The sequence below is a fragment of the Nesoenas mayeri genome, assembly GCF_963082525.1.
Source record: "Nesoenas mayeri genome assembly, chromosome: 1".
NCBI lineage: Eukaryota > Metazoa > Chordata > Aves > Columbiformes > Columbidae > Nesoenas > Nesoenas mayeri.
In genome coordinates, this window is record NC_137541.1 from 47,895,085 (window position 1) to 47,913,734 (window position 18,650).

General features: G+C 35.8%; 1 protein-coding gene across 1 annotated transcript in view; it reads left to right on the forward strand.

Moving 5' to 3' along the window:
• POC1B (POC1 centriolar protein B) overlaps positions 1–18,650 on the forward strand; it is a gene marked incomplete at its 5' end in the record, with an annotated part of 54,601 nt that overhangs the window by 10,493 nt on the left and 25,458 nt on the right. Inside the window, 10 exon segments of the mRNA XM_080363871.1 lie at positions 1,110–1,217; positions 2,003–2,118; positions 2,500–2,633; positions 3,388–3,456; positions 7,817–7,969; positions 14,979–15,065; positions 16,546–16,548; positions 16,550–16,607; positions 16,610–16,661; positions 16,663–16,678. Of these exon segments, the coding sequence (XP_080219997.1) occupies positions 1,110–1,217; positions 2,003–2,118; positions 2,500–2,633; positions 3,388–3,456; positions 7,817–7,969; positions 14,979–15,065; positions 16,546–16,548; positions 16,550–16,607; positions 16,610–16,661; positions 16,663–16,678 (796 nt within the window).

An 18,650-nucleotide genomic window follows, 5' to 3' on the forward strand; every position in this document is an offset into this window, starting at 1 on the left:
TCTGTGCATAAGTGATGATCTATCACTAATAATGCAATTTAATAAATCAGTCTTACACATGCACATTGGATATAAATCTAGTTGAAGGATGAAAGCTTTCTCTATGTTAATATATGTACATACAAAATCTGTTGCTGTGTGTTAATTCTTTTACTTTAAAGGAGAAATAAGGTCATCTGTATTTAATTTCAGTTGGTATCCTGTCTGTTTCTCAAATTCTGTATGTTTTTATGTTGTATTAACTTGTTTCACAGCATTCACTTGCTTCTAGTTTTGTTATGCATGGTAGTAGGAGTTTTATCAACTATTCTTGGAACAAAAGCGGTATAAAGGAATGGTTGTGAGTCAAAATGTGTTAAGCTTACATAATTAGAAAAGGTAGAAGAAATGGTCTTTGTACTGCAGGTTAAGATTCTCACCTTATTTAAAGGCAGGGCAGCTCTTCAAAGACAAGAAAAGATTCTTCTTTTCTGTGTGTGTGTTTTGTTTTGTTTTTTTTTTCTTTCCATAATAATGGAAAATCTGCAGCTGAGAGGCCTGATTTAAACCTCTTGAGAAAGAATTTTAGCATTGGTGAAGTGCAGAGCCCTACAAAGCTCCAATGTGTCTGATCATTGAGAAGAAAAATGAAAGCTCTAGGAAATGCTATATGGAAGTTCTTGTTGCCAGTCTAGGAATAATGAATGTTTTGCTGACAGTTCGTAAGTCTAGAGAGAACTCGCAGGAGAATGTATATGTAGGTTAAAATGGAACACAAGTTTCTGCTCTGTCCTCTTTGTCTTTTTGCCTATAGTTTTCTATAATTATCTCTTTGGCATCTGAAGTGATAGCCTTAGCCTCCTGTTACCTCTTCCCCTGCCCCTTTCTCTTGCTTATGGCTGTTTAAAATCATTGTGAAATGGGATTGGGGGTAAGGAGGATGATGGGAGGAGTGGAGGGAGGAGGTTTTATTACTCTGTGAAGACTATGAGAAATTCAAATGTTCTTCGAATGTTACACATTTTAATTCCAAACAGACTTTCTTGGTTCTGGTGTTTTGCCAATTATGTCTTTAATGCTCATTCAGGTAGCATCCGTTGTTTAGTAATGTATTCATTTGCATATTCCAGATATTCCCCTGATGAAAGACTAATAGCCTCTTGCAGTGAGGATAAATCTGTTAAGATCTGGGATACAAGAAATAAAACTTGTATTGATAGCTTCTTAGATTATGAAGGGTAAGTGTTACTACAAAAAAGGACAAATATAAATGTATAGTTTTAATGAGATTAAATCCATGTTTTGCGGTGTTAACATATATATGTTGTATCTGAAAATATAATAGTCAAGAAATAAGCCAGAGAGAATTCAGATTGCTCTTGGATTTTTGAATGCTTTCATGTTTTTTTCCCCATTTCAATAATGCTGTTTGTTATTGAATGCTCCAACAAGAAGTTCAAGAACTTTCCACTTGTTGATGAAAACAGTGTTCTGTTAACTTCAGTGACCTGCCTTTTAAGGTTTAGAAAATACTTGCTTTTACTTATCTGAAGTTTTCTTAAACATCTTGGAGCCACAGTTTTAATTAAGAAATGCAGTAGAATATTAATCTTGTATATGTGCTTTGCTAATTTTGTTGCTGCAATCTCTATCTTTTTCCAAGCTAATAGGTTATCGCAGGATATTCTGCTCTTAGACAAAATTATTTTACTTGCTGCTTACAAACTCTTTGCAGCACTTTTTGCTAGGAACTTTGTACTCCAACACAAGCTGTGCAGGTTTGAGTCAGAGCAGTTGTACTATCTTTTTAACAAAAGCCAGATTATGGAGTCTGATCTGTCAGGCACATCTTGTTTTCTGTTGCTTATTTCAGTTGCTTGAAATACCTTACATGAGTTTCCATACATGTGGATTTCACACACGTTAGTGGCAACTCAGTGTTAACAAGGTTTTCTAGATATATCTCTCTCCAGAAATTTCTGTGGAAACATGTAATCATTCTATTTTCATTAATTTTACTTAGATTTCCAAATTTTGTGGATTTCAACCCAAGTGGTACGTGTATAGCTTCTGCAGGTTCCAATCATACAGTGAAACTGTGGGATATTCGAATGAAAAAGTTACTGCAGCATTACCAAGGTAAAAACAATGTAGTTTGTATTTTCTTTAGAATGGAGTTCTTTGTAATGAAATGTGATTTATGTAGATTGTACAATTTCTTTCCTTACTGGGGAAAGTGTACAAACAGGTCATGTTGGTGTTTTGTAAAATAATCTTTTTACAGTCTAGCAACTCTAAAACTCCAGACTGAATCCTGACTATTCCTTTGCAATGCTTCTCTTAAGTTTTAGAATAGAACTAAGCAAATAGTTTGCAGAGTGATCTGTGTCCTAGCACTTTGTTTTTCCCTTAAATGAAGTAGGTTGTTGTTTGGGAAGTAAAAAAGAGTGAAGAAATAAAGGGTACATTTCCTATTAGTAGATATCTATAGTCTTTTGAATATTGTCTTCTGTAAATTAGTTCACAGAGCAGGGGTTAATTGTGTATCGTTCCACCCTTCTGGTAACTATCTCATCACTGCTTCTACTGATGGTACCCTTAAGATTTTGGACCTCTTAGAAGGAAGACTTATTTACACTCTTCATGGACACAAGGTATACACAAAAACCTTATTTAAATGAACATCTTAATAGGTTGTTCAGTATCTTTTCAATGGGAAAGTAACATTAATGCCATTGTATCTTGTATCTTGCATCTTGCAACTTGCACATTAGAGGACAGCCAAGTGTTGTATTTATACATCTTGTCACAAGTGATAAGGAAATGCATCGATTTTTACCTATGACCATGCAGTTAATCTGTTAATATTGTATGCATGCTTAATGCTGCATCATAGATCATGTTCTGAATTAATTAATTATTGACTCTTTTGATTGTCAAAATCAATTATTTGAGATGTGAGTCTTTGCCTATTGAAAAATGGTGCTTTCTAAGGAGGAGTAAGCTTATGGAAGATAACTTTTGTTAAGAATGGTAGACATTTTCTTGCTTTCCTCTTAATGCAAAACAAGCCTTACTTTTGATAATAAATCATTGAAACACATTGTCTTGAGTAATGTAATATATTTGCTTTTTCATTGTAGCTTTAAAACAAAATCTAAGGAAAATGCCACTATTTTCCTAGTATTGATTATAATAATTGTAACGCAGCATCTTACAAATGTGTACAATGTTCTTCAATCAAGTTGTTTTGCAAAAGTTTCACTAGAGTTAAATTGTTCCCTATTTTATTAACATTGAAAATTCTATATTAGGTAATGGCGCAAGTGTTGCATTTTGATTGCATTAAAATACCATGATTACAGTAATAGCATAATTTTACTCTGTGCTATTTCTTTTCCCTTTCAGGGACCTGTACTTTCTGTGGCTTTTTCAAAAGGTGGTGAGAAATTTGCCTCAGGTGGAGCAGATGCTCAGGTTTGTGATATTCTCTCTTCAAATGTCTTAATGGTTGTTAGAGTAGATGGGAGTTAATTAGCATGTTACTGTGACATACTATATTTACAGTATGCTGACATGCATTCTGTCTAGGAGTGTGTTATATAGACTTTGTTTAGCCTAAAGTTAAATTTGAAGGGGGGAAAAAGATGAATACGTAATTTAAAAACTTTAACTACTTTCACTTGGATGTTATGATGAGAAGATCACAATACTAGCCACTTCTATTTTACATATTGAAATAAAAGAAAGATATTTAAATAGAAATAGTTTGTGTTGTAGTTCAGTGTCAACATTTGTGTTGCAACTAGTATTAACACCTACATGCTCCATTAGGTTTTCACTTATTTGAAGTCACTACTCTGTAATCATAAGAATTAAGCTTTACTACTGGGAACACTTTCAGGGGAAAAAAAATCATCTATTAGCCTTGCTAGTTTACATTGGTGAAACAGCAAGGTACTGGATTTCATACAAGGAAGAGTTGTTTGAGCATTTAAAACAAAAAAGTTGTTTGACATTAAACAGCAAATCTTATAATTAATCTTCATCTGCTGTGATAAATCTCATGATTCCGAGCTTGGTGGTATTTTTGTAACTATAAGGTCTTCACATTCTCCAAAAAGAAAAAACTTTTGTAGCCCAAGGCTTAGAGTTTCACAGTCTGAAATGTTCCTTAATACTAGTTGCCTTTTTTGTTGTCTCCTGTTATAAAAAGCTAAAAGCTCAATGTAGACACAGAAAGCTGTGCTGTAGAAATGAAGATCTTTTGAATTTACCACAAATCACATTTATATTCTGTTCTGCGGCATCAGAAATGTGTTTCAGCTTGTAACAGAGACAGTCTTGGAAAATAATGAATACTTTTCAGTTAAAAACATTCAGTATCATTGGGAAGAATACAGTCTGTTTCTGGTTTTTGCTTGATGCTTCAAGTAGCACACCTTCTAGAATGACTTGAAAGTACTCAAACAAAACAAAATTGCTTTCAATTGCAAGGCAGTAATAAGTAGTAGTGCCAAGACTTTCAGTCATTGGAAAAGTTAAAATGTTGGCAGTCTTCCAACATTAATTTTACAAGCGGAAAAAGAAAAGGACAACTACAAAACAAATGAACAAACAAAATCCCAACAAAAAAAAAAAAAAACAACAAGAAAAACAAAACAAATGCAACCAAGAATGGGGGAAAGATATTTATTCTTTGAGCCTTTAATCTTTTGTTTTCCATATTAAAGGTTTATTTTATGATAATTTTTCAGTTCCAAGAGGAAACTTTGATTTTTCGGTAATCCTGAACTGCTGACCTTACTTTTCATGAGCACTTTCTTTTGAGTTTTATGACAGTTGGTATATTGTACTTAACTTGTGGGGAAGCGCATATATTAAACTAGGCCACGTGACAGAAGCTTCATTGGAGAAACTGATGATCGGCCTATAGTATTAAGCCTGACTCAACCTCCCAAATAAATGCCAGCATAACCTGGGAATGCCTGTCTTATTGCAAGGCTCCTTTGAATTTGGGGCCTCCTGAATGACATTCATGTTCAGTGCAGCCAGATCATTCATTGCATTTCTCCTCTATGCTGTAGGGCTGGTGGCACGTGGGATCATGGAATAAGTAGGTATTATAGTGCAAAATCTTTAAGATTATTTAGTTTCTCAGCAGTTTGGTGTAGTGGTTTCATGCTGAATGCATGAGTGTGTATCCAGTTTCATCAGGAAGTGCTTTCTTAGGTAAATGTTGAATTTAAAAAGTAGTCCTAGTAGGTCTAGTAATGAAACCTGGTTTTATTTACCTTACATAAAGGCACATTTATGTCTGAAGTTTTTCACTTTTTCTTGTGAATGTTCTGGTGGGAGAGAGCTAATTATTTTGCTGTTACTTCCACTTTTATATTTCAAGTTTTTAAAATGTGCAGTACTAACCATGATGTGGTAACTGCCTATGTATATAACTTTATCTGTAGTAAATGTAACTTTATTCCTTTTTCTGTTGTATGCACATATGTATTCCACAAACATCCTTGTTTGCCATCCTGTCCACAGCTGCCTTCTAGGTCTGCCAGGAGGATTGTGATAGAATTAAATTGGTTTACTCTAGGGTGTGTTCATTTGAAAAGTTCTGCTGTCAGATTGGCAATGTCAAGCTGATGGACAGAGACTGGCCATGAAATGATCATCTTCTGTCCCTCATGCAGTATCCAAAAGATACTGTCTGTCCTCAGCGTGAGTTGTGATTTTATCACGGATCACTTGCTCTATACATGTATTATTTCAAAACCAATACATTTTCAAACAACAGATAAAATCTGTTTTTCCTCCGTCAAAGAAGGAGAACCAGTATCTCTGCTTTTAGTTTCAAATTTCTCTCTGGTTAATGCAGAGCCAGCTGAGGGCTTTGTTCAGAAACATGTCAAGTATTTGAAACAAGCACTGCATACTTCTTTTATTTCTTCTTGTTTGCTTCTTTCCTCAATCAAAAAAACCCTGAACAGGTAGTTCTGAAGTTTGTGTTCCTCACGCTTCTTGGCTGTATGTGCACATGACAGATTATTTCATTTACCTGGTTCCATGGAAGACATAAGACATTTTACTCTAATTTTTAAGTCAAAGAGCAAAGTTATACCATGCCTTTGGAAGATAGTAGCCTGTGCCGTTAGTTCAGTTCTTGCCATGTAGAACAGACAAGTCATTGTGTCTGGGGATTGCCTTGACATAAAGGGAAATACTTCCTTATGGAATAAGTATTTTTCTAGGGTTGTACATAATTGCCTTTACACTGTTTGCAGTTGAGATATTCAAGGCATACACAGGTGTTTCTGTGCTGGTTTTACTAATTTTATTATGGGTAATGATGAAGCTGCAGCAGCATGGCCTTCCACTTTAGAGCCATATAAAATGTATTTAGAACTTGAGCAGCTCAATCGATCACTACTGATGAAAGGCCCTACTTCTGCTGCCTCCTGCCTATACCCTTGTGTACACTCAGTTCTGAGCCAGGTCAAATTGCTAAACCAGTAGAAAATTAGCCTGAAAAAATGGGGAAAAGCCACATAAAAAAAGTGAATAACTTTATGCTGGATGGAGGTAATGGAACTACACAACTGAGAAGAGGTGAGAGAGAGAAAACAGGACCTCCTTCTTATAGCACAGTGAGCTGTTGTGAATCAGCTAATCTAACACCTAACTGTCCTGCAAGTGCCAGGTTCTGAGGCAGGTTTATATAGTTTGTACTGAGATCCACACATCCCACTTTTCACTGTTACTAATGTCTCAGTTGGTTTGGGTCTATCTTTATGGGTGCACTGTGTCTCCCAGTGTATATTTAGGGTCTTCCCCTCAACAGAGTCATGAAAGATGTTAAACCTGAAATGAACTTGTAACAATGCAACTACTTAAGAATATATTAAAAATATTATTTAGTCGGCTTGAAATTCTGTGGAAAAAAGTGATTTGTGCTGCTTATGTATAGTTTATTAATTTCTGAAAAATATTTTTTTGTCAAAAATACTTTTGCTTGGACAGGTGAGTAATTTTAAGTCAGAGCATGGTCCCATCTTTTTTTCTTCTAATTTAGGGAGCAGCTATAAAAATCAACAGTGGACTTTCGGAAACTGCCATCTTTTTTATTTTAATTTTTCCCTTAGCACTTAAAATAACAAAAAACTCAAATCATGTAAACTTGTAGTAAACTTAATTAAATTACTTACATATATAATTTTGTCACGTAAGATCAATATTGTGCATTATGATTTGTTTTCCTGGTCTATCCATAAGGCTGGATGGACAACCTTCAACTATCTTACCTCTGCATTCTACTGCCTTCTGCATTTGGCCATGGTGTGACTGTTGTATATTGTGTCAAACTTGAATATCATTGGATGAAGGTTCAGAAAACAGATTCCTGTTGCTAAAACACTGGAACCAGGTGCTTCAGAGTTCTGTGGTACTCTGTCATTTCTCTTGTTACCTCAAACTTTTTTGTTTGACTGGCAAGCCTTTATAGGGGACAGAAATTTGATAGTATTTGACCCCTTGATATGGCAGAAAAATAACTTAGTACAATGCAGTGGTACAGAAGTTTGCTTTATTTTATGATTATTGAGACATCTTCTACTTTTTTTTTTTCTTTTTAATAGATTGAACTGTTCTCATTAGACTTGAAGTACAAGATACTCTGGAGAAATGCCTGTGTTGTAGTAGACATCAAACCAAGTGATGACAGCAGGCTCATTCTGATGTTGTGATCTATTAGTATAATAGTAGACTTTGCTGAATAGTTACGTTTTGGGCACTGAATAGGCTTCAAGTAGTTATCAGTATGATGGCTTCTTTACAGGTATTACTATGGAAAACCAACTTTGATTCACTTGATTATAAAGAAGTTCTTAAACATCATATTAGAAGAACACATATTGATGATCCTCCTCATCTTCTTGATATTTACCCAAGGTCACCTCATCTCCATGATGAAAAACTTCAGTCAGTTGAGGTGAGTGCAAGAAGTACTCTAACATAGGAAACCAGAAGCTTTTGTAAATACTGTCAAACATTTATGGTTGAATGTGTTCTGTGTTTACTAGAGAACTTTTTGTTATGTGTAATATTTTGGAAGTGACAATAGCTTATGAATCCACATTAAGGTTACTAGGCTCAATGATGCTGTCAGATTTATCCTGGTGAATTCTTTTCATACTCCTTGTGTAAGTCTGCACTCCACACCTGATTTGAACAAAACATAGGCTATGTCTGGTTTCTGCAGAAGTAACATGGCAAACTTGCAGAAGATACATGAATCTTCAGTGAGCTTTAGGATGCTACTCAAAATATATCATTATAAGCTGGACAAGGTGGCATTATTACTGCAAGTAATAACTTGATTAGTTGTCCCTCTTTGCAAGTCCTTTAGGTATTGTGAGAAGATCTTGATATCTACCCAAAAGTTTGGAAAACCTTTCTAGGCTTGTAGTGTGTTTTGTGGCACTATAGAGCAGTAGGTCAGTGTCATCTGATTTCCTGATAATTTCATTCTGCAGCTACTTAGCTGCCAAACCTTTTACCAGCAACCCTTGGAAGTACTTGGAATTAGGGAACTAAAGTGAAATGTCAAATATTGTGTCAGTATTTGGAAAGTCCTGTGTTTGTCAGGTTGTCTGAAAGCTATGCTATAAAGTTAAACAGTACTGTGCCTTAGACAAGACCATCGTTTATGCTAAAACCCCAGTGACTGTCCTTGGTAGGTCTGGCTAGCTTCTGCATGGGATTCCCCATACTTTTATCTCCTCTTTGATGTTCTCCAGGTACCTCTGGTGTCCAAGAGCTGTATCTAATGTAAATCTAGGAACTTTTTGGTTGCTGTTATAGATTTATGAGAGTCCCATAGAAATTCAACATTGCCTGGTTTTGTTCATATAAAATGTAGACACTGCTGCCATGGCATTTGTTTCCTGTGCAGACTTTTAAAACATTCAGATTTGAGGATATTAAGCTTTTTGTGTGTGTGTATGCAACTTTAGTATAAAGATGGAAAATATTTTGGTGGAGGAAGGGAGCCTTAATAGAATCCATCACTTAATATTTTCATGTGTCTGGTTCTGTTGTCAAGTTGGATGTGAAGCTTTCTGATGCTTATTTTGGTCAGAACAAGAGCAGGACAATTGCACGTATGAGAAGCTTCATAAACAAAGTTCTCTGCCAGACTGTCGCATCCACTGTAAGGTCAATGAATGAAAATAACTGGTAGCATCCTTCAGTATAGGTGGTCAGTGCTGCAACAAACTCAATCACAGCATTTGTCAGCAGATTTAAACCACTCTTGCTGCATCAAGAGTTTGCTCCAAGACCCATTCAAATGGCACCCACTTATAACACATGCTAAATGAACACAGGAGCTTATAGCTGTAGGGTTTAGTTGCTTTCATTTCAGGTCAGCTTTTCCAGACTTCTGCTCAGATGCTTAGTGAAGGTATGAATATTCTCTAAAGCAATTTTCCAGTTGTTTTTGGTTTTTCTTCTTTGCCTACCCACTGCTCGCCCTATCCCGCAGTCCCAGGTAATTGAGGAGCTCTGGAAAGCATTAATTAATTCAGGCTTAAGTTAAATTAAGTCTAGGAAGCACCTCATTACCAACACTGTAAGGGCACATAAAGGAAATTTGGTGGTTGAATGTCAAGAAATTATTTATCAGGTAGCTTTGACAGAGTTCACTTAATGTAATGTTTGCATTTCTGCATGCCTGTGACATTTGTAGTTTATAGGCTTCTGGGTTAGCTGCTCCCTAGTAGTAAAAGGTTTTTATAACTTTGATGTTTGTCATAGTAACGTTTTGGACTCCTGTGATATCTTTTCTGTCCTAACTTCAGGATTTCAAGAATAAAGTTACTGTGTTTGGTTTGCTATTAACATCACATTATCTGTAGAATATCTTGCTCTCCAATAAACATGAGGTATATTATATTCTTTGAGGCAGAACAGTGCTCATAGTTTCAACAAAACTGATATTACTGTAATGTACTATATTTTTATATTTCCAAGGTAAATAATAATGATTAGGATCATCCCAGCTTATTTTCAGAATTGATGTAATAATATAATAGTTTAGACAGTGTTAAAGTGATCAAATGTTATTTCTCTTTTCCTTTTTTATTTCCCTTTTATTTCCCTTCTTGTCTGTCTCAGCAACAATTATGTTGCTTTGTTGTGCTGAGGAAGAATGGACCTCACCATCTGGGCAGAGACATAATTTTTCTTGAAAAATTCCACCAGCAGTAACATGCTTTGGTAGCACTACGGTTCAAGTTTTTCAGTGTTGCATCTTCCTAAATATTTCCTCCTGTAACTGAAAAATACAGCATTTCTAGCTCCACGGTATATACTGTTGTTTGGAGAAGAAATGAAGAAAAATATTTGTCTCTCTTCTCAGTTCAAACATTTTTTTTTTTTTTTCTTTAAGCATCCCAAGTTCTTTCTAGCAACAGGCAATAGAGACAATGTTAGTACTAGGCAGTTCCATTGCAACATCACCCTCACTTTTCTGTGGCTCATCGTGTTTCTAATATACCAGGGAAAGGAGGACTTGAATTGCAGGCATGTCAGTTAGAGGGAGCTTTTGGAGGTCTGGTCTTGTTGCCAATGGTACATCAAGTCAGTCATGGTTTTGTCTAGTTAGGGGGCCCTTGAGGACAGACAAAGCTTCCCCAGTCTCTCTAGGTTATCTGTTCCAGTACTGCATAGCAATTATAATGACACAGTTTTTCCTAATACCTGTTCTGCACCTCAGACAAAATGCAGAACTGCTTGATTTCTGTTTAGTTTTTTGTTTGTTTTTTTTTTTTCCATGAGAAACTGGAGAAGTTGATTGATCTTGACTAAATTGAAGTAACAGTATTTGTAAGACACTTGGTAACATGTGCAAGAGTCATAGGCAGACAGTTCAAATATTGGATATTTAAAAGTGTAGGTGACCTTTTAAGGTTTCCTACAAGCCACTACAATGTCATCTATACACTTGAGATGTGTTATACATTGCCCTGAGTTATACTGAGCTGCTTAAATTTAGTCCCCTCTATAGCAGGAATGAAGATGGATTGCCTTAGGACAAAATTCAAGGTGATAGAACACAGAAAGTTCAATAGATGTACAGGTAAAACTCAAGAGGGAAGTAATTCTGTCCATGCATTTTAAATTCCTAGTGTTTCATGCCTCTCCAAGTTTCTTACTGCTTTTGGAGAGTTGTTGTTTCTCTATCCCTGCTTGCCTCCATGTGACAAGGTCCCTGATATTCCAGAACTTGGTTCTGTGAAAACGGTCCTCACAAAATGGCGCTGGCTTTGCTTAGAATGTATTTAGCTGAGTTCAGAGAGACAGTTATAGTGTTTTCACATATCACCACTTGCAATTGCTGTTTTCAATAAAAAAGCTCTCACAAGGGCATTAAGAATTGCAGGTATCACCTGGTATTTTATGTTCAGGGTAGCAGCTGAAACATGGAGCTTGAGCGCACTTTCACCTCTTCTCAGAACTTTTCCTCACTCGCTCTTTAAAGATGTACACAGAGCCAGTAATATCTAACATACCTTCTCTTATTTTTTTCTCTCTCCCTGCCTACTTTCTGAAGCATAATTAACTTTTACAAGAAATTCCTTACTTGTGTTTCCTCTTCTTCAGACCAGCAGTAACTTGAATGTTAAGTGTTGAATTTCATGCTCTTGACTTATATATAAATCTTTACAACTGTTCTCTAACTGCACTGATCAATGCGATTCTTGAATATTCAAGTAAGTAGGGGTTTAAAGCTTATCACTACAGTTATTTAGAAAATTTGAAAATCTAAGTACATTATTTGTTCTCTGAAGGCATCTACTTTTTTCCATTGACCATAGAGGTAATCCTGAGTGACCATTTCAAATACAGATGTCTAGCAGTATGTCTGTATTTAGCTGAGATAAATACCAGTCATTTCCTCTCTGAGATAAGGTTCATTTGAGGATATCTGAAAATATTATGTTTAGTAGGTAATACCAAAACAAATGTATTCCACTTGGTGACAGTTGTATTTCTGAATTTCCCATGTTTGTACATAATTAATCTTTTATGTACTAGAGACCCCATTGAAGTGGATGGAAAATAAAATACATTTCATTTGAAAACATAGCACTGAGGTTTTTAACACATTAAAATGTGTAGAGTTTATATCCTGAGCAGGAAAAGCTACTCTTGATTTAGTTTCATCTTAAAATTTTCAGTGTAACTTTCATTGTATTTTCTTAGATGAAGGAATCCAAATATACACTAGGTGGCAGTAGAAATAAGAATATGTAGCTTGCTTGGCTCCAGGGCTCCAGTCTAGCAAAAAGAAGAGTATTTAATCAAATTTAAAGTTGAATTTCTTCTCGGTGTGTTTGGAGAGACTATTTCACAGCTAGCTACATCCTAGAAATACTTTGTGAGAGACATTTAAAGCTTCCTCTTTAATTTTTATAAATATGTTTCATAAGACATTGGTATTATATAAAAAATAAATGTTTAATAGAATTAAAGTGAATGGGGTGTTGAGATTGGATATACTTTATTAAAATCAACAGGCGGGTATCATTTACTTAAAGCATATGGCTGAGAATCATATAATTACTGGGCCTGCTTCTTTTGTTGCTCCCCTAATTCTCTGTCCTAAGCAGTGATCCTGATTCCTGCCTCTCACTTTTTTTTCAAATAATATATTTTGATTTTGCTTCACTTTAGTCTTTAGAAATCTCTAATTTCTTAAATGAAAGGTTCTGTAAAACCTTCCTTCAAATATATATTTTTTATATTATGGATTAAAATGTGATTATTGTATCATCATATTGGAAGAAGATAATGAAAATACATATATATCAATTCGCCAGATAGTTAAAGGAAAGCCTTAGAGTGTTATGGAAAATCAGTAATATATGACAGTTGTCTCTACCTTGCTTTTTAGTCTTCTGTTTTTTCTTTCTTGATTTTTAAAGCTAAATTTTTTCCAAATGTATTTGGTGAGATTGAGAGCTAACTACATCACCTTGGCAGGAAATGCCAAGTCATTTGGAACTTTTGCGCTTAGATTCATTCCACTACCTCATTAGTTTTTAGTGCAATATTAAACACAAATATTTACAAGAAGGGCTTAGCTACAAGCTTTCATGATTTTGTATTTTTTTTTTTTTTTTTTAGGCATTTCTGACTTGTTGCTTAATGATTTTACATATCTGTATATAGAGATATATATTTTAATATGACCTATAACAGTTCCTGCACCCCTAGTCAGTGTTTACAATACCCCTCAAATTCCCCTTATCTCTGATAAAGATTTAAGCAGGACTATATGCAGAGGAGACTTTCATTACAGCTTCAGGATATGACACTTCCCCATGAGGAGCACATTTTCTGAAATTAATCATACCATGTATTTATTTAGCAGCCCTGTATAAAGAAAAATATATAACTAATTCTACAATATATCTCTGATTTGTATAACAAGGAGATATTATCTCAAAGAAGATGATCCAAGAGCTATTGGTAATAATACTGCAGTAACTTCTCTACATTATTGATAGATGATAGGCACCTGCTGTCCCTGTTCTGTCTAGTCTTGTAGGTGCAGGGAGGCATATAAGAAAGATGGGGACAGACTTTTTGAGAGGCATGTTACAATTGGACAAAGGGTAATGGTTTTAAACTAGAAGAGGGGAGATTCAGACTAGACATGAGGAAGAATTTTTTTATATTGAGGGTGATGAAACACAGGTTGCCCAGAGAGGTGGTAGATGCTCCATCCCTGCAGACATTCCAGGCCAGGCTGGAAGGGGCTCTAGGCAACCTGATCTAGTTGAGGATGTCCCTGCTTATTGCAAGGGGGGATGGACTAGATGACCTTTGAAGGTCTCTTCCAGCCCAAACTATTCTATGATTGTCCTCTCCTTTTCATGACACAAATGATGCATGTCAGGAAAAGATTTCAGGTTCAGCTGCCAATAGTATGCTGCAAGCATGCCAGCCATTGACGTGTAAGGTTCTTTGAATCCTGGTATCATGAAGCTGGGTGATTGGAACATGAATGCTGTAGTTATACACAAGTGCATGCTAGAAGCTTGTGTTTTGGTGAAGCTGAAGATCTGTGGAATAGTTTTTAAGCCTATTTTAGCTGAAGTGGGAACAAATTTTTTGTGAACTAGAGGCAAGCTAGAGCAGACAATATGGGTGCTGCTGCAAGCACGTGATAGCTACAGCTTGCCATAATTTTTCTGTTTGTAGCTACAGAAAACATTAACTTAGTCCAGTACTAAAACTTTACTAGCAGTGGTAGCTTGGTAATCCATATAACTCTAGCTTTACCCTATTTCCACTCTGTGCTACGGTACCAGCATTGATTTGACTGCCTGAGGTTGTTCACTGCTTTAAGGACTACATTTTAATATAGTACAGACTTTAATATGTCTATGTCAATTTAAGTGTAGGAGGCACTGTAACTTAGCAGGAGCATATACAAAAACTTTCTAAAGCACCTGCAGGTGGCAGTTACAGAGTTGGGAAGTTTGAATACTTTCTACTGTTCATCAATATTGGTTACAGTTAATTACATGGTTTCAGCTTTGGGGAGGTTTTGAGTTAGCTGTCCTACTAGTTTGAAATGGATGTACTATTTGTAACTTCATTTTTATTGACTTGCCATAAAACTGAACTTCTTAATACTTGTACTTCTTGTGGTTGAAATCTCTGAGTTAATTTTGGGTGATGGATGTTTATGAAGTATAAATTATATCTCTGTAATAAATGTGTATCTGGATTATTTTTCAATATTATGATTGCATTTTACATGGTTGCGGGTAATGTTCTATCTTTATTTTTACAAATTTTAAAGCCTGTTTCCAATCTTTATTAAGAGTGATGCCTTGATGTATCAAATGGTCTTTTTATTTCAGTCTTATTTCTCTTTCTCCATTGGTGCTGAAATAATAATTATTATAATTAATTTTCAACAGGTCAACCCTGCCTTTGATGTGACTAATACACAAACACTTGACCCACCTGTCATCGAGATCAGTTCCTCTTCATCTTTCAGTACTCCAGTAAGTTGCCTTCTGAGAGGGATGGGTGGCGGGAGGAAGACAGGATATAGCTTAAACTAACATATTATTGGAAATGTACTCTTTTCTGTCTCTATGAATAAAATATATATTTTTTTAACAGTTGACAACTGGTCAGAGCTCAATATCCTGACTTTCAATCTAAGCTTTCTTTTGCAGTTCCCAAGGCTAACCAGAAGATGGTATAATAGCAAAGCTTTCAGTAATTTAACCCATATACCTAAGCAGACATTCTAATTATAAGCCCATGTTAATTATTGATATAGCTAAATATTATTGTTAAAAATTTGTGGCTTATTCTCAGACACTTTTGGTAACTCTGTCTTGATCTGCAAATAATGGGAAACTTAAAGAATAGTTGCCTTGTTGATAAAAATCCAAAAGCGATGTTTTAGTTTTTTCTCCTTTTAAGGCATCTAGTAGCTCTCTAGGAGGAGAAAAAAAAAGTAACACATTTTAAGACAGAATCATATGATTAGATGCTTCTAGTGTTAGCTTTTCATATGACATTGGTATGGCATGTGGGAGGAAAGGAAGGCAGTGTTTTAGCGGTAGTTTCGTAGGAGGAGAAATATGCTCTCCTGGTATGAAATCTAAAAGACGTACTGTTCTTGAATTAGGTTAAAATGAGAATTTCTCTTTTAGCTCTGAATCTGTTCCTGTGAAGGCACAAATTGTATCTTGGGCAATTTTAGTTACCAGAACAAGAGTTTGTGTGGCTGAAGGGTTAATAAATAGGCAGCAGGTGTGGTTTTTGCTGTTCTATTTTGTCATGAATGCTTTATAAAAAGGTATGTTGTGAAGGTATTTTATAAAATTCTTTGAGATCATTTAGTGCAGATCATGGTACAGTGGTCCATGTCTAAGAGAAACTTTTGCTTCAAAGCAAATAATCATATAATAACTTATATTTAAGAGATAAGAATTCATTATCTTTTAAGGTTTAGCAGTGGTGTTGTGTTTTCAACATGAAAATATAGTTCTTTAAGTTAATTTCTGTCAAAAGTAATTTGCAGGCTTACAGGAATCTCTTTAGTAGGCTTGACAGTTTATAGTGGTGGGTATAATGTATTGGCTACATACCACTTTAAAATCTGTGTTCATTACTTTCTTAATACTGATCACAGAATTCAAATTTATGATTACGCTGTAATTCTTTGGTACATAGCTATAAGTCTGCCAATAATTTTAGTTAATATTTTTAATATGAGAGAAGTTTATAAAACTTTATGCCCAGAACTCATAGTAGGAATAAGTTGGCCTACTAGAGACAGCATCCTTTAGATTGCTGGCTGGCTTTTCACAGCCATCTTCATTACAAAAATTTCACTTCAAAATTCATGCCTTTTGACTGTGTCAGTAATCAACACGTTTTCTTTCCATTATCTTGATCTTCTGTTCACCATAGATTCTCACCTTTTGGTATCTCAGCATTCACCATCTGCATCTTTTTTTCACCTAGCAACTTTTTCTGTATCCTCGTTACTCAGACTACAGCCTTAAAGACAACTCGCCTGTCCAACACACCACTATTGACACAAATCCAGAAACCACTTCCATGTGTTCTCTACCACTAGCATCCTTCCTTCCCCATAGTAAGTAATGCTTTCCCTAACTTAGCCAACCTGTCTGATCCCCTCTGCTTCCTAATATTAGTTCATCTTTTAGTGTCATCATCCTGTCTAGTGTCTGTCTGCTGCACTAGCAGCTTCTGTTGTTTGAGGAATTATGACTTGTTTCTTAATCAGACCGGTCATCTAGCCTCTTTGTGTCTGGTTTCCAAAGGTTCTGCATCTCTGTGAGTTTAACCTTTCCATCTGAAACTGCCTTGATTTCCCTAATGTATAGGGGCCTTTTCTATTGAGGCTTCATGTGTTCTTCATAAGAATTAAAAGAAGAGAGACAGATGCTGGATTTCTTCCCACTCCACGTTCACTTTTGGATTTCCTCTTGATTCCACCTCCCCCCAGGTTCTCTTATTCTAATGGTTATCAAAGACAATATCACTGTACAATTTTTTCTTTTTCCTTCCCTGCAAACTTGTCAGGACCCATCTTAAAGCTGTTTATGGCTTTTTGGCCCTACTTCTACTGGAAGAATGCTATTCAAATGACTACAAATCTTTCATCAGATTGCCAGTTTAATTTACAAATGTCCTGTCTATACCTATTTCTTCTTTTTGAAGTGTCTTTCCCTAGCTTAAGCAGTTCTGCCCTTCTGATATGTGTGGAGAGAAAAATGCACTCTGCATTTACATATCTTTTAGGTTTCTTGTTCAGCATCTTTATCTGTCATGCATGTAACACAACAAGGCCCTAAGGGTTATTTACAAACCACTTTGGCAAGTCCCTGGGCCTCTGGAAGTAGCTAATCAACATATGTGCTTTGATTTTTTTTCCACTGAAGAAGAGTGGCACAGCCTGTCTTGGATCACCATCTCAAGTATTTAAAGACTGGTATAAGTAACAACTTTGAAGCCTTTGTAGGATCAGTGATGAGTTCCCTGAAGCCCCCCCCACCCCCCACTCCCACCCCACCCCGGAAGATCTTCAGGGAGATTGGAAGTCTATACAAAACCTCATAATGTTTTGTTGAAAGGCTATCAAAATTCCTAATGATAAGCGGGAGAACTCCCATAGATCTTAAGCTACTCCAGAAAGTGGGAGACAGATTCTCTCTGAGAATCTTTTCTTCAGCTATTGGAATATAATATGCTTTGTGGCAGTGCAAAAAGGTATTCCTTTTCTTCTGTAAAGTGTTGTTAATAAAAATTATAGAGCAGTATAGGTAGGGAGAGATGTCTGGAGTAATTTCTTCTAACCTCCCCTGTAAAGCAGGGCCCGCTTGGATCACCTCCACTTCATTTGTTAATATGTGTAAGGGTGCAGATTCTGCCATCTTTCTGGGCAGCTTGCTCTGGTGTTTAACTGGTGAATTTTTCTTTTTATATAAAATATAGCTAGAATTTCCTATGTTCTACCATGTGTGTTGCCTCTAGTCCTATCACAGTGGTCACCTAATAAGTGTCTGGCTCTATCTTCTCTCTGTCCACTCACTAGATACTTGAGATGGCAGCAAGATCTCCCTGTATCCTTCCATTTTAAGGCTGAACAAATCTGTTTCTCTGCCTCTTCTAGTGTATCATGTGTTTTAGCCCCCTCACCATCTTGCTCACCCTCTGCTGGACTTGCTCCAGGATGTCAATGTCTCTCTTGTATTGAGAAGCCTGAAACAGGACACAAAACTCCGATAATTAAGGTTCAGCGAAGTATCACTTTGTATCTATTCTTGACAACAGTCTGCCCGGAGGAGGTTTGAAAAAGAAATGTTTGAAAATTTAACACTGTTGATTCTTCATTGGGAATTTAAAATATATTTTTAGATATTTTCTTAACAATTCATTTTTATTTTGAGCTGTATCTGTACGAGGAAATACCAGTATTTTCTTTTCCTTCCACTCCTCCACTTCTTTTCAAGGAATTTTAATTTGTTGCTTCATCAAAGCCAACAATCTATAACTTCCACACTGAATAAAAGTAATTAAATTTTTAAAACCTACATAAGTAG